Source organism: Sitophilus oryzae, unplaced genomic scaffold, assembly GCF_002938485.1.
Source record: "Sitophilus oryzae breed Bouriz unplaced genomic scaffold, Soryzae_2.0 scaffold_494_pilon_pilon, whole genome shotgun sequence".
Taxonomy (NCBI): Eukaryota; Metazoa; Arthropoda; class Insecta; order Coleoptera; family Curculionidae; genus Sitophilus; species Sitophilus oryzae.
In genome coordinates, this window is record NW_022147078.1 from 1,992,489 (window position 1) to 2,016,970 (window position 24,482).

A 24,482-nucleotide genomic window follows, 5' to 3' on the forward strand; every position below is an offset into this window, starting at 1 on the left:
GTTCTATTGTAAATTTATTAACTGTGTCATTAATGATGTAAATAAATTATATTAGAGTCGTTAGATGAGTGTCTGTTTTCATTTTATATTATTACTGAAAATCTTTATTGTATTTCATGGATGTTAAAAGCAATTACGGCATCTTAATTCCCGTTAATAATGTCACAAAAATGTTATGACTCTACTTATGGTTAGCGTAAAAAAAGTTATGTACAGGGTGTCCCACTAAGAATAGCTCTCGGCTGTATCTCGGAAAGTATTAGCCGTAAAGCCTAACGGAAAAAAATATTTAGAAGTAAAGGGGCTATGAGAAATTGCTGGAAATTATTTTCAAGCTTGTAAAACTGCCGCTAGAGTGCGCAACTGCTATGGAAAATAAGAAAATAGAATTTTTACAGAATTTTGCCTAGATAATGAGCAATATAAATAATAGCTTCATAATGTTCAGTAAATTTTGGATTTTTTTTATTAGAACCATTTTTCCCTATCTGCTAAAATAAAGTGGTGGGGGAAGGTTAGATCTATCTTTATTTAAACGTTAATAACTCCAGACTGGATGATCAGAATCCAGCAAACAAGGGCTCGTTTAAAAGAGCGTTTCTTACTCTATATTATACCATATAAACAATAATAATAAGCTTTTGAACGTAGACGCTAGGGGGCGTTGTCTTACAATTTAACAAACATTGCGCTTTTTTTCAAAAAAATTAAATGCAATAGTATATGTAATTTTAGCTGATAGTAAAGGGTAGTAAAAGCTTAAAAAGCCAGCGAAAACCACATCTTGATATCTTCTTTCAAACCGAAGATATTAGCAAAATTATAATAAATACCAAAAAATAAGCCCTTAATTACTTTATTTTTACAACACGGTATCACTAGCCCTCTTGATTATGCCCATTTTGACAAAAAAATAAGATAAAAACAGTTAGTTTATTTTAAAATCGACGAAATACCAGAATACCATAATACCAGACGTATTAATATCTAATAATTAAGATATTAATAACAGTGAACAAGAAACGAAGATTCAGTGAAGTCATGGTAGGCTTTGGAAAAAAGTTGCTTTTGACTTAATAGTATAAACGTCAAATTGTTATTAGATCAACATTTTGATAGTCTTTTATCTTTTGATTGCTTTTTCAAAATTCCAACAAGTTCAACTACTTCAAAATAAAAAACACTGCTATGAATTGTAGTAACGTCCATTATCTCCAAATATTTGATGTTAAATAATTATTTTATATAATTTCCTATAAAATACTTTTTCCTCGGTATTTTTTCTTTACTTTTCGAAAACAAAATTAATGGAAAGTTAACGTATTCATTCATACTTATAACAATAGGACATCATATCACAATTTTCCACAATATCTGAAAAATTTATGACGGTTTCAGCAAATAGCGACTGTTTAGTCAGCCTTTTTATTTGCAATATCTAAATATTACATCTCGCCTTGTTTGTTGTAGCGTACTTTCCATTTTCAGACGCGTATTGTTGTAGTATTTTCACGAATCTTAAGCTGAAATTATTTATAATAGGAGGAAAACAGTGTAAACTGGAATTTTTAGAATTTACACAGCTTACCGGCCCGAAAAACGAACACCTTAAAATTTTTATGTATTTTTTGTTTTATTGGGCCGATTTTGATGATTTTTTAAGCAATTTTCAGCTAAATTTGACGTTTTAGTGTCTCTTTCTAAGATAAAAATGAAAGTTTTCATCTGTCAATTATACGAGGGAAAACAAAATGTTGATATTTTAGTGAAAGTTCGAAACACCCTGTGGAATATGTTAACAAAGCAAGGATTTTAAAAATCATTTTATCATCTAGGTACGTCTTTTCTCGAGAATCTGTTTTTTGGTTCGTCTCAATAGCTTTATTTTTATTGAAGATATTCGCTTTTGACAGTCTTCCGTCCTATAATAATTCATAAACAACTAAATTTTTGCCTTGTACGTATTTTATTTAAATAAAATACATACTGATTACCATGTAATATTTGTTTTCCCATTCTCTGAGCTGTATTTATTTAGTTTTGATCCAATTCAACACTGTATTTTTGACGACATTAATTGACTGATCGCTTTTTAAATCAAATGATGAGATTAAACATGTATTAATATACAAGCAAGTGAAGAAGGGTGAGTCAAATTGACACAAATTGATAATACGATTAAATAATAAATGAAATTTTATTGTTTCATCTAATAATATAAATTAATTTATCGATAAATTTGTTTATATTAGGAATTTAACAGATATAGGGCGGTCCGAATTATTTCTTACTGAATTTAGTTATATTTTGATCCATTTTAAAATGACACAAATGTTGCATTTATTAATCTTCCGGTATATTTGTATTAGCGCTCATGGTAGGAGCTTTGTTTGTTGCCAGGCATGTTGCCAGGTTAGTATTGCATCAAATGACCTGTTTATCAGTTGACGGTTGTTGTCAATCGAGTTCAGATTTTTGTAAAAAAACGCATTTCGCACGGATTCGGCACACGTTCGAGCACGTTTCCATTAAAAAGGAGAAACTATTAAAAAAGCTGAAGAAGCACGTAGGTGTTACTTCCACCTAAAAGTGAATTGATTTACCAAAAGGAATATAAAAGATTCCTTCAGGTGCTGGGAGAGAATAATATACTAGCAGGGGATGTCCCCAAGTAGCACATGGACGTTATCTAACGTCGGGTATACGTCGCGTTCAATAAACCCAACGTCGGTTCGACCGCCTGACGACCCTTATTTGCACCTAAATGGGGAATACAGATTCGGGTCGCCTCGACGTCGGTATCTGACCTAATAGGGAACGTAATTCTACCAATTACCAACGTCATATTACGTTGGATTTTACTTACTTAAAATTCGTCGCTAAGCACTTACGTTACGTTTGGTTTCATATTCGCTACCAATAAGAATACATAAAAACCTAACCAAACTACCTAATTACAAATGGATTCATAATCACTCCTCGAATATAACTATAAGTGCCTATCTAATTTCATATTATAATAATTCTGAATCATTCATCCAGACATCAGTTTTGTCAACGGAAGTCACTTTCTTGATATATCTGATTAAAATACTCCGGAAAACAACGAGCGCCTTCAAAATTAGGTAGATTTATGAAATAAAAATATCTATAAAAAAGTAACTCGCAAAATATTTTTTTAATTTTCTAGCTGGTTTAATCATAAAACTGTATTGTGGTTCCCCCCAAACTCAACCTTATCAATATTATTCTACTAGAAATCGAAATGTGAATATAAATTTTAAAAACAAAAACGATTTTAAAATGGCTGACAATCAAATACGTGTTAAGAATGGCGGATTTCTGTGTCCGACTTAATATGAACTACCAATATACCAATTCCGACCGGGTCTCCAACATTAGTCGTCTCACACGACCGAAGTCATCAAACAGGACGACCGGCAATCGTTTTATGACGTATATAATTCCAACGTACGCCACGTAACCTCACTTTGCGTATCAGTGATTTGTGGATTTGTGCAACTATATTTTAGTTTTTGTTTTCTCCTTAAAAAAAAATGGGCAGCCACTTTTTTAAGCCTAACCTCACATGTCGGAGGAGGATGGGGTCTGCTGGTTTCCTAAGCTAAAAAAATGAAATTAAGATGCACCAGTGTAATGCAGCATCTCTTCCGGATAAAAGGCATTTACGGGTGGAGGCAAGACATCACTACTACTATTATTATTTTGCAACAGCCTCGACCTCTTTCTGTAAAATGTAGATGAATATCTAAATGCCTTTTTAGTGTTTTTTTAGGCATAATAAAAAAATTAAGTTTGTTTGCAAAAACTTTTTATTAGGTTATGTTCATGATGTTCATTAGGTCGCAAATGCTACTTAATGGATTGTATTTACGGACGTAAATAGAGATACGTAAATTAGGTTATAAATATGAATATAAAATACAACAAAATATAATTGGACGTTACTTTAGAGATTATCAGTGAGACGTATCCTATTCGGACAACGGGTAGACGTCGGGCTAGTTCAAGTATATGTACGTCGTGCAAGCCAACGTGGGAACGACGTTGGGAAATTAATAAAAATGGTACGTTGTTATTTTGTACGTCGACAGATCGTTGGATTTACCGACTCAGATCCAACGACGTCGCTTTTAATAGGAAAGCGACGTCACAGGTCGTATCACCAGCACCCGACCTAAATTTGCACAAAGTCTGACGTCGCTTCAGGTCAGATTTAGTTCGAAGTCAGATAGATGCTACTTGGGTCGATAATACTGTTCTCTTGTAAATTTATCATACGTACATATATATCAATTGGTTTTAAAACGTTCTTCGACGTTTTCCGATGCCCAGTCGCCTTTGCTTCCTATCTGGCTAGAAGTCGTCTTCGAGAGATCGGGGAAGTTAGCAACTCATTGAAAGCAGGAATTATAAAATACGATCCTACTTGGGCTGCTACAATCCTGCTTCAAATCCCAACCCAGCCACACCTACCAATTTTGAGCTATAGTTACTTTTATTTTGGTTGCTGACTTCCAAGTTGGCAACACCCCGATTCCAGTAATCAGTTCCCGATTTCCAGTAATCGAAACGAAATTTGCTGTATTTCAAAAACGGCAAGAGTGGCTGGTATAGGGTTTGAAGCAGGATGAGGCAGGATTATAGCAGCAAAAGTAGGAACTTGTTTGGTTTGTTATTTCCTTATTTCTTTTTCACACACCTAGTATAGTACACCTAGTCTTCTTAGTTCCTGAAATACAAGGCCAGTTTTAAAATATCGCATTTTTCAACCCTGTTCGTATCTTGGTTTTAGTTGCGCCACTGTATTTTATTTGGAAATCTCTATGGAGCCCGATTTTCACCTTTTCGATAAGTTATAAAATCCGAGATATGAGCAGGGGAGTCAAAAAAATGCAACAATTACAATTTCGACCTGTACTTCAGGAACTAGGAAGGCTAGGACAAATATGTGTCTACCATTTTTAGTTTCATAAAAAAGTAGCATAGTAATGTGAAAACCGCATCTTTGTACTTCTGCTCATAAACGAAAAATATTGTAAAACACGAAATTTAATTTAATATAAGTTATGTTTTTATGTTCCTTATGCGTTTATGTTTATTTTTTTATTGTTGATTATATTAGTTATTCTGAAATTCTCATCTGTACCTACAATAAATTAATAATACGATACTTAGTAAGAAAATTGCTAATTGGTAATACCTATAAGAAAATTAATACTAACATTAAAAAAAACTTTGAATAAGAAGACTAAGGAAGGAGCATAATGCTATCCATGTATTCATGCATGGTGGGCGGAAAAAGCGCCGTAAAAGCACTCTAGGGTGGGGATCCTTGACAGTTCTGTTTGATGATTCATTTGACACATTTGAATTTGATTTGAAATTTTGTGGATTTGTCAGTCTTTACGGAGCTTATTTTATGTTATTTATTATTTATTCTACTACTGATAGTTGTATAAAGGTAGTAAATCTAGATGGAAATTGTGGCAGAACTTAAACTAACAGTGACACTATCGCGATTTATCGAAAAAGATTCTAAAATAGTTGGTTGTGTAGCGTGCGGTAGATTTTGATTTGAAATTTTGTGGATTTGTCAGTCTTTACGGAGCTTATTTTATGTTATTTATTATTTATTCTACTACTGATAGTTGTATAAAGGTAGTAAATCTAGATGGAAATTGTGGCAGAACTTAAACTAACAGTGACACTATCGCGATTTATCGAAAAAGATTCTAAAATAGTTGGTTGTGTATGGAACAACTTTTCGCTAGTAAGTGACTATATAATATACATACGTGTAGTAAATCGATCATTTATGAAATTCACTTAAATTAACTAAATCATATATTTTTCTTGCATTTTAGCTTTTATTTATTACTTGTCAAAGATTAGATGTCAAAGAATTTAGATACGTTAATTTGACTTATCTGCTTCAGTAGCGTATTGGATGTTTGTGTTAATAAATACTTATTATAACTTATCTATTTTTATTAGAATTATATATTTTTATAACAATTTTAATAACTACCAACATTTATTCACAACGTAACATAAAACAACAAATTATTGAGTCTACCCCACGTCTACCCTACATCATAGTTTTACATTTTTTAAATAAAATTAGAACGACACTGATAAACCGGAATTCAAGTCGGCCATATTTGAGGCCCATCGCGGTGTACCTAAGATTTTTGATATGCTCCTTCCTTAGTCTTCTTATTCAAAGAAAAAAAAGGTACCTACTTAAATTGAATTCTGGTTGTCTTGAGTTGAGGTTAATTATACTGATTTATACCTATAGAGCTGAAAATTGGTACAGGTCTTAAATACACTGTTATAAATGATATCTGAAAAGTCCCCACCCCTACCAGGTCTGTTAAAAAAAATATTCACGGTCAAAATTCAAAAATATGTTTTTTTGCTTTTTTTCTCCTAAACGGTAAGCGCTATCGCAAAAGTACCTTAAACAAATGTTGTAGACTATTAAATTTTCTACAATAATGGTTCTTACACTTTTTTCTTAGGAACCACCATTCCTGAAAAACTCGTATTTTTCATAATATGCACACATTTCCGCACTACCTGTGAGGTGGTACTTACTTACTTGGCGCATTTTTTTTAACGTGGTTTCCCCTGTAGGCCTAGTCCAAGATATATATTGTGGTTAAGTTTTATTACACATTATACTATTAATCTTAAAAAAAACGGTGCTTTTGGTAATGATTACAGTCGAACGTATTATTGTTGATTTTGGGAGTGTGGTAATCTTCAATCGATACTTCACCAGTAATGTCTGCCCAGACGTATTCAAAAAGATTGACTCTTCTCCAAAAGTCATCATCACAAGTGGAATTCGCTTGCTTCTTGCTATATATGGTGCTCCAAAAAAATTTAGACAAGTATAGATATTTAAGTTTTGTTAAAAATACTCGGAACAATAAAATGGTACAACTTTCTTGTCTTCCTCCAACATCTGCTTCTGCCTGTCAACACTTATATCGTGTATACTATCAAGTTCAATTGTGGCTAGGCAATCAACTGAACCCAGAAGACTGGGGTTGGAAATTTATAGATAATACTTTGGAGCTGATTAAAACTTTACTTCCACCTGCTCCAGAAAAACTATTTAACACAATTTTTTGCAAATGCAAAAAGGGTTGTAGCGCAAACTGTGGTTGTTTTGTACACCAATATGTACTAATTGATAAGGTCAGTCTTGCTCCAATATTGACTTAAATACAGATGAGGATTTTAATGAGGAGACAATAACTGATGCATCTGTCATAGATGGATTTCCAGATATTCCGCAAGAAGATGAGAAAGAAGAAAGCGAAGAAGATATTACTGTTGAAGTATCATTTGGAGATTACCACTCAGATTAAAATTCTCCCAAAATCAACAATAATCCGTTCGACTATAACCATTACCAACCTTAAACCATTACGACTTAAAAGTCTTTTTAAAACTGATTTGTTGCAGCTGTGGTGTGGTTGTTATCTATAAAAGGTAGAGGAAATTATGGCTCTTAATTCCCGTTAAGATATCCCTATATTTATGGTGTAACCAAGACGATATAAACTTATATTAATTCAAAATCAGTATATTTCTTAGTTTACCAATTTTTTTTCGTACGCCCTTGTCTTAAGTCGTGGTTGCGCGTCCGCAAACCACCACACCGACGACAAGGACGAAAAAAGGACTCACCATGTGTTAGAAAGAGAGCGCGGCTAGCGGCGACACACCTCCCCCAAAACGACACCTCGGTCCAGTGGCGTAGGCTGCTGCTGGAGGCGAGCTAACATCTCGCAGACAACACACTGGCTCACGTGACCACCGATTTAACACACAGCCTCCTCTATTTTTAGTCTCCTTGTGTCGCGGCGCTACACAGAGATAATACTTAATATAAGTAACAACTCGAGTCGACTTACTGTCGTATCTTTGTCTGTATTTTTCTCTTGTATTTTTAACCCTTTTAAATCACGCACGGCAATGTCCCCGTACCTGCAACAACTGTATCGACACTGATATAGGGATGTAATGATTGGCGGTGGGAAAAAATCGCCCCCGACGACGGATAACCGGATCGTGCGGATTTTTTCGATCTGGTCTGATCTGTCCGATACGCGCGATGCGCTACGTAACCCTCGATACTTCGGTTCGAACTGACTGAGAGACACTGCTTGCTCGCGGCTCGCGAAGTTAGCGGCCGGCCTAGAGAGAGACAGACCGCTGTGTAGATACGGGTCTCTACCGATTCTGTTTCGCTCTGTTCGCTCTCGCCTGTTGAATGTGTGCTGCTGCTGTGTGCGATTTGAGTCTTTGTGCGGACTAGGGATGGGCGAAAGTATCGATGTTTTAAAAATATCGATAGTTCCAGTATCGATATTTTATTATTTTTTCCTGTCATCGACATATTAGATATAGTCTGTCCAACGAGAAGATCCTTGACAGTGATAGATGTGGCTGTCATTTTAATTTCAAAGTAGTTTATTTTATTTTACAAAGAAATAAGTTGGTACAACTGGAACGAACGCATAGCAGGAAATATTTAAAATTTGATTGACAAGATGACAAGTGATTACTTCAAAATAAACGCTCCATTAGTGGTGACGTCATATTGCGGAAGGTCAGTGTCGCAAAATCTAAACAAAGCATGAATTAACTCGTTTTTTTTCTCGTATATTATTACATTACTGTTTTCTGAAGGATAATTGTATTTTTCCAAGTAAGTATATTTAATTTTGAACCGTACCAGTGCACTTTATAGTTAATAAATTCTATAATACTATGGAAATTCGTGTTCTTTATTATTTTAACATAACCTCATTTACTTATCCTATATGTATCCTTTTATGTAATTATACCTATAGTAAACAACTTATATACTTACTCAGAAAGACACAAATATCTTTTGAATAGAGTAATATAATAAAAATTAAGAAAGATTATATTCTTGCTTTGTTTGGATTTTGCGACACTGACCTTCTTTGACATGTACGTCACACTAATGGAGAGAAATTGTGAAAAAACTGTATAAAACTGAAAAATGTAATCGCAGTTATTTTATTTAATAAAAACGGTATGTGTTAATACAAAACAAACAAGAACAAGACACTACATACCAAAAAATATAAAAAAGAACTATTCAAGCTTTATGAAACTACCCGCATTTATGATTATATTTATCAATATAACATATGTACAAATAAGTAAATTTGTAATATTCCACAGGAATAAATAAAACAACATAGGTAAATAAAACAAACTATTTTAAAAATAATAACACCTACCAAATTTTATACCTTAAAGGTTGATTAATTAACTTTAATCTTAATTTTTTTAAACCAGTACCTTTACATTATTTTTCTGCAGTACTAAAATCCATTATTTACCTATCGTGTGATGTCGATATTTTACAGCTACTCCAGTTTTTAGTATGTGTTTTGTTTGATCCTTCTACCATATACGAGATGCACTTATCTACGACGAAATGGTATACAAACTTTATCGATGGCAACTTCATTGGTGTATAAGACTTTCTGCCTGGGCAGCGAATATTAACCATAAACTGTGCTCTGGGTCTACAGTTAATTTTCACTCGATTTTTATTCCACTTGACTTCAAAAGACACAAAACACACGTAATAATACGAATCAAAGTTGACACAAAACATTATAACCTATAATTTGGCAAGACTTTGACAAGCGTCAAAAATGACAGAAAATCTAAAGGCGAGTTCATACGCATCGGCGTCCGTTTGTCGTTCATCGTTCCGTCAAACAAATAAAATTGAAATACGATCTGTCATTTTTTAAATAAACCAATAAAACTGGTTAAAAACATCAAGACACGTCGTAAATATTTAAACCCATCCATAGATAACTTAAAAATTATTAGAAACTTTTTTTAGTAAAATAAATAGATTGCTATGGGACGTCATCTGCTTTTTTTCTGTCATCGTCTGTCGAAATCTTACCTGAGAAAAAAAACAGAGTATATTTAATAACTTATTTTGTCTTTACAGATGTAGAATGTAGTATTTTGTCCCGGTTTCTTGAGTTATAAAGCTTGATTTTCATGCAGCCGTTGTTCGACGATACGAAGATACGATATTAATTTTATTAGTTTTTTCCATAGTAACTGCAAAAATTGTCTTATCTCTATCAAAAATAGTAGATAAAATAGTACTATAACCCGAAGGGTAGATTAAATGATACTTTAACAGCGAGGATAGGTTAAAAACTTTATTTCTTTTTGCACGTTTTTTAATGGCTTCCATTTTTGAAAATTTTTGTATTCCTTTTCATAAGTTATTCGGGATTTAAATGGAAGTAGTTTGGATATGACGTTTGTCGCCTCAGCCTGAATATCTGTTCGTAATTTACTTATTTCGTTTTGAGCCATTTCTGTCTCCAATTCAATCAGCAAACTGACAACTAAAGAGACAGCTTTATTTATTTGTCAAATTACATAGAAACCAACGCCAACCCAGCACAATATTTTTCTACTCGTAGTAAATTCCTTGAAATAATAAATTCTGAATATTTTTTAAAATGTAACTCGCTATGGAATAAAATGTAAATAGTATATATGTGTAAAAAATTTACGGATGAAAAGTGGCGCGAAAACGCTAAGAATGGGCGAAAGTATCGATATTTTTAATTATCGATATTGTTTTGTATCGATATTTATATTATCTCGAAAACCTGTAAAAAACACCAGTCTGTGAACTACAGACAGGTCAAGAATAGAAATTTGTAAGAAAAAACTATGTATAAGAAGGATATATATTTGGTAAAATTGTAGACTCAACATCTTCTGACCGAAGGTCTAGAATATTCCAAGCCGAGATCTTTGATTAGAATATATAAATATAATATGCGAGAGTCAAACTACTTTATAAAACTCAAATAATAAATTTTTGTTTAGAAATTATCATAGGAATGGGGATACCAAACAGCCTAAGTCACTACGCCACGTTAAAAAATCGAGCTTTACAACCTTTCCAAAGAACTTAACAAAATATATCGATATTTAAACTATCGATAAATTTTGCCTCCTCCCTAGTATACAATAGATAAAAAATTTAAAAATACGTAAATAAGCCTATAGATATATACCCCTAAACCCTGTCAAAATAATCGATACACTTTATGTTAAACATCGATATTCTATTATCGAAATTCTTTTAAATATAAATATTCCTACTGCAGACGTGGTTCGGGTATTTTGTGAGCTGGAGCGTGCAGGGTACTGTACCGGTACTTCTTCGATTTGGCTAGCGGTTTGAGCTTTCGTAGCATATCGATAGATGGCGGTAAAAGTCCATGTGAATTTGAGAAATTGAAAATTTCAAATGGAAAAGTTTTTTTTTTGGTATCTGATAAGTATCTGACCAATTCTTTGAGAAACCAATCAGAATAACGAGATTTATAACTAAAAATCACAATATATTGTACAAAAACTGTATTTATTTTAAGGAGAGTTTCAAAAAAATGTAATAATTTTTTTCTCAAATTATACAATTTTTTGAAACGAATTTCATATTTTTGAAGCCACCCTGTATACGGATCAACAAACTAAATTATCTAGTTTATTATTTACCTACTTCAATGCTAAAATCTTTTTTAAGTATCTTTTTTAGGAAATAAAATATTTTTTTTTCTGGATAAAGTAATTTTTTTTGGACACCCTGTATTTTTATTATTTAAAAATCTGAAAATTTTCTTAAAAATTACCAAGAAAATTTTGTCTACCACCTTGTGCAGAACATATTAATAACATAAATAATGAATTATATCTATATTCATACTTTTTTGTATATAAATATAATAAAATCTGTAATATAAATACATTTCATTATATTATCAATCCCTTAGCATCCAAATTTATCAAAAATAATCAAAAACATTTATTTTATATCGGAAATACTATTGCATACTTTTAACGCCATAAGCATCAAAAACTCGCAGTAATCAAGAAGTAGGCTTTGGTGTCAAAAAATGTTTTACTGTTTTTGTTGTTATTTCCTGACTTTTCTCGGTGTTTTAAGAATTACTAGAAGTGTGCGCACATTTTATTATTAATAATGAACATTATTTAGTGTTATTTAGTGTACAAGTGCTTCAAAACATACAGAGGGTTCACAAATATCGACTGTCTTGTTGCTGCAAATTATACAAAAGGTAGGATAAATTGTATCTATGTATTTCATTATAGTATTTTCTAAATATGTATTTACATGACTAATTTTAACTCTGCTGGCTGTCCATGATTTTCAATCTAACTAGGGTACAGAAATATCATAAATTCATTCTAATATTATTAGAATTTAGTAAAATCTGGTAATCCGGCGATGGTATAAGCTTCTATGGCGCACTCATTCGAACCTCTTAGGAATCTAAAGTACCCATTTTCACCCCAGTTTTCATTCCAGGAATTGGCAATCAACCAGTACTTTACGTCATTTTCCACACCCCATCCTATGATTTTTACTGCATGTGATCCTTCAAAATCTCCACTAACGTGTTGGTATATTCCTAAAATGACAGTAGCTGTCATATATTATGTTGGATGGACAATAGCTTTTTATTAATAGTTGAAAATAGAATTATAAACATTTCAATTAAAATTTCTTTAAGTTCATCTCGAAAAGGGCTGAAAAATATAAATAAAATGTTTTTTTTTCAAATTTCGTAGAAACGGTAAGGACTTCGAAAAAAATTTCAATAAAAGCTGTCTTCTAGCTTCTAGCCACCCTATCTTGGTTAATTTTGATTTGAGCCAAAAAAGTATAGAAGCCAATTTTATGTAAAATTGGACGTTCTCATAGACAAACAAATAAAAAGAGACTGACAAATCTCATGGTAAAGAGTGGGACCGCGTTCCCGTAGCGCAACTCAGAATAACAATTTTGAAACCAATTAGCAGGACCATGGCAGAACGTACGTCTTTATTGCTATCTCTCTTTATTATGTGTGTTTTATATGAAAAAGAAAGAGATAGGTATAAAACGTATCGTAAGACATTATCGCAAATTCTGGCTGGCGGAAAATTTAAATTAGCCATTATTAGTAGTATTCTTTCATTCTGAAACTGAAAATTTTCACTTATAATATCACAAGAGCTTAAATTATTTTCGGAATTTTTTTTGAGGGCACGAATATTTTGAAAATTATCCCGAGTCGAAGACGGGGGATAATTTTCCTAAAATATTCGTGCCCGAAAGAAAATTTCCAGGAATAATTTAAGCTTGCGTGGTATTCGGTAAGAAAATTTCACACCTAAATTTGAAAAAAATATTAATCCAACATGACATTTTAAAATAATTTCAATTTGTTAAGTTGGCCAAGGTATTGATGTTTTGACATATTATGTGTTTTGTCATTTTTGTTTGCGATTCTGTCATTAAGCTATTACTAGTTTTAAAACGTCTGTACGTAGAGTAAGAAGTGTATAGCGAAATGTCGCGATTTGGAAAAGTAAACCAACAAGTCATTAAAGAAGAAATTGAAAATATAAAACCAGATAACACCCGAAAATCAAAATCAAGTGTATATCCATCATATTTCGTTAAATAGAAAAATACCAGCTTTAGTTAACTAAAGGCGGCAGAACTATATTTTTTAGAACATGGCAATTTCGAAGAAATTCATATGTAGGTATATCTAACATATTTCCTTAAATAAAAATATTACCAACCTTAGTTACATCAAATGCTAAAACTCAAATGGGTAATATTTCAATATATAGACATTGTAGTTCATTCACATTATGATTGTAGATCTTATGTTTACCTTTTCAACTGTCAAAAAATTTCCACTAAAGTTTCGTGGCGCCTCGAAAAAATTTCCGGAAATTTTTTCAGTTGCCATGGTAACTAGTCAACATTAAAGCATGTTATTGGTTGAAAAGTAGAGGTGTGAAATTTTCACTTAAACTAATTTATTCCCTATACCACGTAAAGGGAAGGTGATGTAGGGAATAAATCAATTTAGTGAAAATTTGCAGTTTCTTTCAGAACGAAAGAATACTACTATTATAAGGGAAATTATAAAAAAGGCAAAATTGTACTGTTTTATAAACATATTTATTTATACATAAAAATAAATAAACTTTTTATAATATAATAACAAAAAATAACAGGGTTTATTCCATCCACCTACCAATTTTAAATGAAGAAGAACTGACTGTTGCAGGAAACGATCGGCCAATTTTTTTAAAGTATCATTTTCGAAAAAACTGCCTAATTGCAATATCAAAGTGAATATCCAAGCAAAGAAGACTTTACGAGAATCATGATCCTGAACCATATTCAAGTCCAGTTTTAATCCTAAAAGAAAAGTAAAATAGGTATATTAATAAAGTTTCTGGTTACTCTAAACCAGCTAAAAACTACCTACCAAAACAATTAAAAAAATTGTATTAATTTGTTATGTTAAGAGAGGTTCGAAATATTTTTGACACTACTACTTCTACTTTTTTCTTAATAAGATGATAAATATAACTACTTACGTTTATTTTACCGGGTGTCTTTAACATATCTATCAGAGAAAGGGGGCACCAATACATATAAAAAATAGATGATACGGGCTCCTGCAGCAAATAAAATAACAAATAGTATAATCTAAAATTATAAGTAACAAAATATAAATACCTATCTGGAATAAAGGAATTTGGGTTTACCGGAATTTGTTCCCTATCCATATTCATAAGTCAATAAAATGGAGAGTTTAGAAAAAAAGGTAAATCACCAAAAGAAAAATTAGCAAACATGACGAATTGTCACGATGTTGTCATCTTGGTTGTCATGATGACGAAAAAGAAAGGCGATTGTTCTAATTTCTATTTAGAAATTACGTTTCTATTTAGAAATTACGTATGCAATGCGCAGATCAACATAAATAGAACGAAATTTTGCGTTTTCAGTTGCGTTACGGGAACGTTGTCCCTCTCTTTGCCATTTAATTTGCCAGTCTCTTTTTATTTGTTTGTCTATGGACGTTCTGTATTTTCTGTCATTTTATGAATGTCGTTTGTCGATTTTACATTAAATGGTTACAAAAATCTAACCAAAATCAAATTAAAATAATTCAAATCAACCAACCTGACTGATAGGATAAGAAATCTGCATAGACACTGAAAGAAGTAGCCAAGGGTCCATTTTTTAAAATTTCCAACTGCATTTGAGTTTCTCCAACGAATATGTTGGGATGTAGTCCATAAGTGTGCTCGCTTAGGTAGTCCAAACTAGTGTCGTCGCACTGTTTGATACAATCTGGACTATCAACGTAGTCTATGCATTTGTGGGGGTGATCTTCACACGAGGGCAGAAAATAAGATTTACAACCCTGAAATTTAGTTATTTTTTATTGGGAGACTTGTTATTTTTAAGATTGAAATTTGGAGGTATATATTATATTACAAAAATCTGCTAGCTCGATCCTGTCGTGTTTAGCCATACCCAAAATTCCAAACACACGTGCTTTGATTCGGATTTAAGCGGGGGTTCTACAGCTTCTGCCGCATCCCGCATTTCGACCTCCATATTGCGCGATTTTGCCATTCTTCCTGGTTAATAGCTCTGTCTCTCATGTACTGGTCTACTCCATCTAACCATGTAGTTGTAGGTCTTCCTCTTTTCCTTCTGCTTTGGGGACGATACTCCATTGCCCTTTTTTGCCATCTTTCCCCTCCCATTCATTTTACGTGCCCATACCGTAGTAGCTGTCTCGATTCGATGTTGTCGGTGCTGGTATATATTCACCTTGTTCTTTGCCTGATCTCCTCATTTCTAATGTGTTCCATCCTTGATATGCGACATGCTCTTCTGAGAAAGTCCATCTCCACTGACTCGACCATCCTTCTTTCTTTTGCTGTATATTGCCAGCATTCGGCACCGTATGTTAAAATTGGATCTACGATTGCTTTGTAAATCCTTATCTTTGTTTGGATGGATGTTTTATTTAACCACAGGAGAGGGTTTAAAAGACCGATTACTTTCTTACCTTGTTGAACTCTACTATGTATATCTTTCTTGGAGTTCCCTTCTTCAGATATAATACTTCCTAAATATTTATATTCGCTACATCTTTTAATTTCATGTATGTGTAGTTCAGGATCTTCAGTTTGTTCTTCTCCTACTTTCAGGTATTCGGTTTTTGTGAGGTTGATATTGAGTCCCCATCTGTCGTATTCTTCCTCAAGTTTCCTCAACATATAGTCGGCATCCTCCTCACAACCTGCAACAATAACTTGGTCGTCTGCAAAGAACAAGGTCGATAGACAGTGGTTGTCAATCTCTATTCCCATAGCTCTACTCTTCCTTCTCCAGTTTTTCAATGCCTCCTGTATATATATTTTAAATAAGGTAGGTGATAAACTGCACCCCTGTCTAAGTCCTTTAGATGTCAGGAAGGATTCCGATAGGAACTTCCCCTGTCTGATCATACTTTTTGAATTTTTGTACATATTCCAGATTGCATTAATATATGTTTTACTCACATTTGCCTCAACCAAGATTTCAAATAATTTCTTCAAAGGCACCGTGTCATAGGCTTTCTCTAAATCTATAAATACCAGATGCGTGTCCAAATTTCGAGCTCTCCTTTTTTCAATTATTTGTTGTAACACAAATATGTTGTCTGTACAAGAACGCCCAGCGCGGAACCACCTTGTTCTTCTATTTCTTCAAAGCTCTCTTCTACTCTCTCTTTTATTATCCTGCCATACAACCTTCCCATTGAGCTTGTCAAACTAATGCCTCTGTAGTTGCTACATCTTTTTTGTCTCCTTTCTTAAAGATAGAGCTGGTGTACGCCAGGTTCCAGTCTTCAGGAATGTTTTCGTTTTTTATCAGGCATCTGTTGAAGATATATCAGCTAGTATTTCCAAAAAATATATCGGGTCCCTGCTTTATTAGCTCAATGAAAATGTTTCCCGGCCCCGCAGCTTTTCCATTTTTTGAGTTCTTCAATGCTTTCTTTATCTCGTTTACACTTATTTCATTTACATCTATATCTATTGCGTTTTTCAAATCTGGCACTTCTAGTTTGAATTCTGTCCTGTTTTCTGTCAGTAACTGTTTGTAATGGTCTTCCCACTTTTCCATGCTTATAAGTTCTAGTTTACTGTTTTGCTTTTCGTCTCTTCTAAGGTTCCTTATTGTCTTCCACGCTTCTGACACTCTTGTACCTCTAATATATCTTTCCACTCTCTCACATTTGGTTTGCCACATTTTGTTTTTGCTTTTAGCTACTTCGCGTTTAACCATTCTATTTAATCTTGCATATTCTTCTCGGTCGTGGTCGCTGTGGGTACTAAGCCATTTCTGGTAGGATCGCTTTTTTTCTTCTATAAGTTTTTTTAAGTTTTCAGACCACCATTCTGGTTTTTCCGTCGTTTGCTTATCTTGTTGCCCTATCACTTCTTCAGCTGCTTCGTGAATGCATTGTTTTGTTTGTTCATACAACGTTTCAGCGCTTACGTTGTCCCTTCTTATATATGCTAGTTTATTGGCTAGTCTTAGTTTGTACAGAAATCGTGTCGACTCTTGCATAAAACTTTCTAAATTGTATTTTTTTGTTTCTACTTGTACGTATCTGTCGTGTATAGTTCTATCTACTACAGTGTACTAAAAACCATTGATGTAAGGGCTTATCGTGGAGCAGAATGTGGATCGGACCATCATTTGGTGGTATCAGAAACAGTAGTAGAGTACAGAAAGATGTACAGGGTGTCCCATTTTGGTTGAAATCATACGGTATCTCCGTTATTAGTGAAGATAGAAGGGTGCGGTTTGCACAAACCTGTCTCACTTTTTGTCAAACGGAAGATGCCGTAAACAAAATTTTCATAGCCCTCTTCGTTTCCGAGCTACAGGGTTTTTGAAAATTTTGCAATTTGGGACACCTCCTGTATCTCTGTTACTGTTAAAGCTATCGAGAAGGTGAAAACTGTTTATTGTAGAACTTTTTACGTAGAATACAGTGGCGTAGTCTGTTTTCTACCAAAAAATATTTTTGAAAATATGAACTAAAGTTATGCTTTTTTAAATGGAACACCCTGTATATTTATAAATCATATGATCTGTCTTGCCATAAGCTTCTCAAAAATATATGTCACTCTATATTTATTTTCACTATTTACTGCAATATTTAAAAGTTTTTATTAAAAGATCATATTTATTAGTAGGCCATGATTGATAATAAAAGAAACTAAAGAATTATTAAAAGTATACTGCTATCTGTCTCTTGTTTTATTTTGGGAGCCGCTAATAAATTCTTTATATATTAGGGAAACTTAACTCTCTACCGCTATTTGTAAATCTTGGAATACGTGTATACGTAAGAATAATCTATCGTATCGGAAATTTTAGATATTCCTCTAGCTAATTTACGTGAACTATACTTTCAGCAAGATGGGGAACATTCCCCCTCATAACTATGGAAATATTAGAATATTGTTAAATTATTATTTTTCAAATCCATGAATTGGAACCAATAAACGCATATTGATAGCCTCCTCCATTCCCGGATTTCGCCGTTCTCGATTTCTGATTCTGGGGATTTTTGAAATACGAAATATATCGTGGGCACTACAACAATGTCGAACGCCTGAAAAATGCTTTAATAATTCAAGATTTAGATACTTGCAAACCCATCCCGTTATAAAAAAAAAGAAAAATATATTCACAGTTTCAGTGGTAACAGTTATTTTAAAAGTAAAATATATCAATCCCAAATAAATTTTAATATGTGTATGACTATTTTAGTAAATACCATTTTGATTTTTTGTTATTTATCACGGCCTACTAATAAGAAAATGATATATTTTAAATATTGCAGTAAATAGTGAAAATAAATATAGAGTGATATATATTTTTGAGAAGCTCGTAGCAAGACAGATCATATGATTTATAAATATACAGGGTGTTCCATTTGAAAAAACATAACTTTAGTTCATATTTTCAAAAATATTTTTTTGGTAGAAAAACAGACTACGCCACTGTACTCTACGTAAAAAGTTCTACATTAAGCAGTTTTCGCCTTCTCGATACCTTTAACAATAACAGAGATACAGGGGGTGTCCCAAATTGCAAAATTTTTGAAAAGACCCTGTAGCTCAGAAATGAAGAGGGCTATGAAAAGTTTGTTTGCAGTATCTTCCGTTTGACAAAAAAGGGGAATAGGTTTGTGCAAACCGCACCCTTCTATCTTCACTAATAACGGTGATACCCTATGATTTCAACCAAAATGGGACACACTGTACATCTTTCTGTACTCTACTACTGTTTCTGATACCACCAAATGATGGTCCGATCCACATTCTGCTCCACGATAAGCCCTTACATCAATGGTTTTTAGTTTTGAGTTTTGTCGCTGTATCAAATAGTCAATTATGGAGCGTAGCTGGCGACAATAATACAATAATACGGATATATTTATACATTTTTTTATATATATACAATTTATACATTTGTGTAAAAATACCTAGTCAGTTTTACATAAAACGTTAAATGCCGAACGCTTATTTTGCTACTGTTTCGGACTACTGAAATGAAATCTTAAGGTTTTTAATTTGTGTTAATGAAAAACTGTCAATTAATGTGACAAGCTGGTGGTACCTGATCAGTTCTGTTATACAATCCTCCAGTAACGTATCCTGTGTCGTTCCATTGGAACCACGGGTTCTCAACCCAGCCTCCTTTGCAGTTATTGCCCACCGTGCAAGTTAGAATATCTTGAGCAGATACTAGAGTTTTTCTTTCTGCATCGGAGTGGATACAGATTCTGTCAGACATCGCCTCGGCAGCAGAAAATGCCTAGAAATTCATCAGATTTTATTACTATAAATCTATTAAAACCAGGGTTGGAAAAAATCATGATTTTTAAAAAAAAATCGAAAAAATCAGATTTGCCTATTTGATTTAAATCAGATTTTTTTGATTTTAATTCAAAACAATATTTAAATCGGATTTCCAAATAACTAGGACTTATTTCCAATTAAAGTCCTATCCTAAATAGCTAAATCTTTATAACTCTGCCCGTTATCGATAACATTAATAATTCTAGGGTGCGTTTGTCATTTTTCCACATCGGTCACCAATATATTTCGCAAAAAAGTCGCTCGCTTCAGATCAAAAGAATTTTTTTTTCAAACGTCTCAAAAGTATATTAATTTTTGTCATTTTAACGCCTAGGTATAAAAGTAAAGTACTGTTACGCCTAAGCACAAAAGTACAAAAAATATATTGTTGCTCGATTCCTGTTTATATTACTTGCAATGTTTGAAATTGATTAAAAATGATTTGTAATGTTTTAAAAAAAATAGTATGTATGTTCTATTAGGAGTAAAAATGTACTTTTTGTGCTTCCTCGTAATGTCGGAATAGCTTTACGATGGTCCTTCAAAGGTACAGCATCATCAAAAAAAAGTATAATTTTTACTGCTAATAAAACAATACGTTATTGTTCGGAAATACTTACTTACTGCAGATCAAAATGTCGGTAAGAATTTGGAAAAATACAATCATTTCAAAAAAAAACAACATATTTCCTGACAACGATTATTATTATAGATTCTCGGGAATGAAGATATAGTCTTTATATCAGAAGAACCTAGTTCTGGCCGTAGACTGCAAATGATATGTATTCGAACAGCGAATTTTTGTCACTTATACGTAGATAAATTTTAAAATAAATCCCTGCGTTTAGCGGTCTAATGGATTCACACGATATTACTTCAAAAATCGATCCAACATTTAAATTGATGAATATATATTTTTATATAGTTTTAAAACATTTACGATTACTTTTCGATTTATTATCTGTTATATATTTTATAGAAATATTTTTTTATAGTTTTCTAGGACACATTTTTATAACTTTTACAGTTATTTTTTTATTTATAATAAAGTTTTAATAAAATTTTTTTTTTTTAAATCAATGATTAAAATTAAAAAAATCACTTGATTTAAATCATTTGATTTAAATCATGCCAACCCTGATTAAAACTAGTGATGAAAAAGACTAAGAACAAGACTTCGTTGGTCTTGCAGGATTTATGCTTGATATTAGTCTTGTTGCAAGATTCTAATCTCTCACAATAAATCTGGCTCATTATTAATCAAAACACAATCACAGTTATTTTTTATACAAGACGACAAAAAGGTATTTTATCGTCGTGTATACAGGGTTGTTCACCGCATACGACACGGAGTATTGTAGCTAAACGATTAAATTTTTGCAAATTGTAAGTTTTGGGTTCGATGAAGGACTATTTGAGGTACAATTTAAAAATAATTTTACAAGATACAGAGTGTCCCAAATAAATAAAAAATATCAAAGTTGTATTTTTTTAAATGGAACACCCTGTATATTATTACATTTTTAGTTTCTACGATTAAAATAAAGGTAAATTTGATTAAGGTTTATTATACTTAAACCTTACCGTTTTTGAAATATTTTCAATTTTGTGAAATTGCAGTAAAAATTTTAAGGCTTCATTTCTCCAAGGGTATCAAAGTTTTTAATACTAAATATTTACTGAAGTTTATTTACTGATCAGTTATTGTGTTGCAATAATAAAAAATAATACTACCTTATACAGAGTGTCTAAAATTGATTTTAAATAATTATTAGCTTCAAACGGCAATAACTTGTTTAATTTAAATGGAACACCCTGTATATTTACGAGAATCAGATGCACAATTTAATTGTCTATCAAATTATATTATACCATTTTTTACCTATCTCTTTAAGTTTCCGTAGAAAATGCATTTTTCTTGTAATTTAGAACTTATTTATCAATATACCCATGGACTATTGACATTTTAGATTATTTTTAAAGATGTATCAAATTTTTAAAGAGACAGATACTAATATTGTCGATATAATTCGTTTATTTCATTAAAAAATAAAAAAAAACTGTTTAAATATTTGTTAAAGAGGACCAATTAATATGATTCCAGTATTCAAACTACATTAACTGACTGTTTGCGTTGATTAATAATAATTGCTCCAAATACTAAAAAACTGAATTTTGCATGGGCATTAGACAGTGTGATAAAAAGTAACATCTTAAAAATGATATTTCATTTTTTAATAAATGCTTATTTATAACAACAAAGGCTTTAATTTGATAACTTATTATTATATTGATTTCTGACTCAAAAATCCACATTTATTTATAATAATTTATTAGCGAACACAATTAAGTATGTCATTAATTAGTATATGGGCGGAAATAATGGTGTTATATTTAATTAATGGTATACCCTTTTATAAAGATTTAAATAGTTTTCTTTTTGCATACAAATGGGCTAGTAATATTATCGTTTTGCTAAAAACGATAATATTACTAGTCTGTACATTTTGTACATTTGTTGCTTTAAAAACAATCTAAAATGTCAATATTCCATAGATATATTGATAAATGAGGTCTAATTTAGAAGAAAATGCATTTTCTACGAAAACTTGAAGGGATAGGTAAAAAATGGTATAATACAATTTGATAGACAATTTAATTGTGCATCTGATTCTCCTAAAATATATAGGGCATTCCATTTAAATTAAAGAAGTTATTGCCGTTTGAAGCTAATAATTATTTAAAATAAATTTTTAGACACTGTGTATAAGGTACTATTATTTTTATTATTGCAACACAATAACTGATCAATAAATAAACTTCATTAAATATTTAGTATTAAAAACATTGATACCCTTGGAGAAATGAAGCTTTAAAATTTTGACTACAATTTCACAAAATTGAAAATATTTCAAAAACGGTAAAGTTTAAGTATAATAAACCTTAATCAAATTTACCTTTATTTTAATCGTAGAAACTAAAAATGTAATAATATACAGGGTGTTCCATTTAAAAAAATACAACTTTGATATTTTTTATTTATTTGAGACACTCTGTATCTTGTAAAAATATTTTTAAATTGTAGCTCTAATAGTCCTTCAACGAACCCCAAACTTACAATTTGTAAAAATCTCATCGTTTAGCTACAATACTCCGTGTCGTATGTGGTGAACAACCCTGTATAAAACAATATTTTTTCCATAGCGAGTTACGTTTTAAAAGATATTCAGAAATTATTATTTCAAGGAATTTATTACAGGAGTAGGAAAAATATTGTGCTGGATTGGCTTACCCAACATGATCCACACTGCGATTGATCCCTGATCAAGCCGATCACTCCAGCACACTCAGGCCAAGCATCTCTAGCATCAAACGATTCCGGTATATCTTTATTTTCATCGTGAACTTTTACGGTTATGTTTTCTGGATTTTTGAACCCTTTGGAGCCTGTAGCCAGTATTTTGGCCAACTCGTAATCTTCAACATCAAAATATCTTCCTGCTTTCCATGTTGACTGCTTTGAGTTGATTTCCGCGATGAATTCATCCGATAATGGATGAAGTTTTTCTGCAAAAACAACAGAAAATGAAACAAGGAGCACTAGGTTGGATATAAGGTTCATGATTGAATGGTTCTGATATAAAATATGACGTGTTATTTCCTTAAGTAGTAGTGATTGTGTTTGAATAGCATGACGTACATAATTTTAAAGTGTTTTATTGGTGATTTTTTTAAATAAAATATAATTTGAATTGGTTGGCTTTGTCTAAAAAAAAATGAAGTGTATCTGATTGATAGTAAAAAGTCAAGTCATATAAAAATATGACAATGATACTTCTCTTGATTTGTTTTTAATTTAATAAAATATACATGATCTTTAAAAAAATAAATAAATAAATAAATAAATAAATGCCTTTATTGTCAAAACATTTTTCAATTTGTAGACAAAGGTAAACTAACAAACAAAGTAAAAAGAACAAGGTACACAAACAAACAAAAGATAATACAAAACATTATACAAATAATATTGTCAGTCTTATTGTTAAAATAAACATTTATAAATGTTTATAATGTCAAAGAACAAAAAAATAAAAATAATATTCAAAAATATTTAGCTAGTTTATAGTAAAATATCAATGACCTCTAAATAAATTCATTTCGATGTCATTAGTAAATATAGCAATAGCAAATATTAGACCAGTGTTTACAAGATCAAATTTGATTTTCAAAATATAATTCATTTACGGCGTAGAAAGCCTGGTCTAGTAAATAAGAGTTCAATGCTTTGCGAAATGAAAAAAATGATGTTATGGATTTGATTTCAAATGGCAGGTGATGTGTGCATTTTTTTCGAGTTGTATAATATTGAACTTTTAACTAACTCTGAGCGTGGGGTAGGTAGATAAAGATCTTGCTCCGCGTTCCTGAGCGGATAAGTGTGAGATGGCCTTTCTTGAGAAGCTGATACATGTTTACGTATTAGGCAAACGGATTCAAATATAAATAAGGAAGGAAGAGTCAATATTTTTAATTTTTTAAAAAAGTCCCGGCAATGAGTTCTGCTGTTTAGTCCCAGTGAATATCTAACA

The 24,482-nt window shown here is 31.9% G+C and overlaps 2 protein-coding genes across 4 annotated transcripts in view; both read right to left on the bottom strand.

The window, feature by feature from the left end:
• Positions 1-8,293, bottom strand: part of LOC115886689 (receptor-type guanylate cyclase Gyc76C-like) — a 92,737-nt gene extending 84,444 nt beyond the window's left edge. For all 3 annotated transcript variants that reach the window (XM_030905950.1, XM_030905948.1, XM_030905949.1), the window contains exon 1: positions 7,729-8,293. The gene's annotated coding sequence lies outside the window, so the exon portion shown is untranslated. The remainder of the gene's footprint in view (positions 1-7,728) is intronic.
• A 3,920-nt stretch (positions 8,294-12,213) lies between these two features.
• LOC115886568 (cathepsin B-like) lies at positions 12,214-23,547 on the bottom strand. The gene is made up of 4 exons (XM_030905799.1): positions 23,186-23,547; positions 19,652-19,849; positions 15,134-15,377; positions 12,214-12,566 (listed from the first exon to the last, which is right to left on the bottom strand). Exons 1-4 carry the CDS (start codon positions 23,513-23,515, stop codon positions 12,352-12,354), a joined length of 987 nt encoding a protein of 328 aa, XP_030761659.1. The 5' UTR covers positions 23,516-23,547; the 3' UTR covers positions 12,214-12,351.
• Positions 23,548-24,482: the final 935 nt, after the last annotated feature.

Coding starts and splice junctions, on each gene's coding strand:
- LOC115886568 (XM_030905799.1), bottom strand. CDS start 23,515: ATGAACCTTATATCCAACCTAGTGCTCCTTGTTTCATTTTCTGTTGTT. Junction 15,378..19,651: donor TGTATAACAGAACTGATCAG/GTACCACCAGCT, acceptor ACTAAATTTCAG/GGTTGTAAATCTTATTTTCT. Junction 12,567..15,133: donor TTTCTTATCCTATCAGTCAG/GTTGGTTGATTT, acceptor CTGTCATTTTAG/GAATATACCAACACGTTAGT.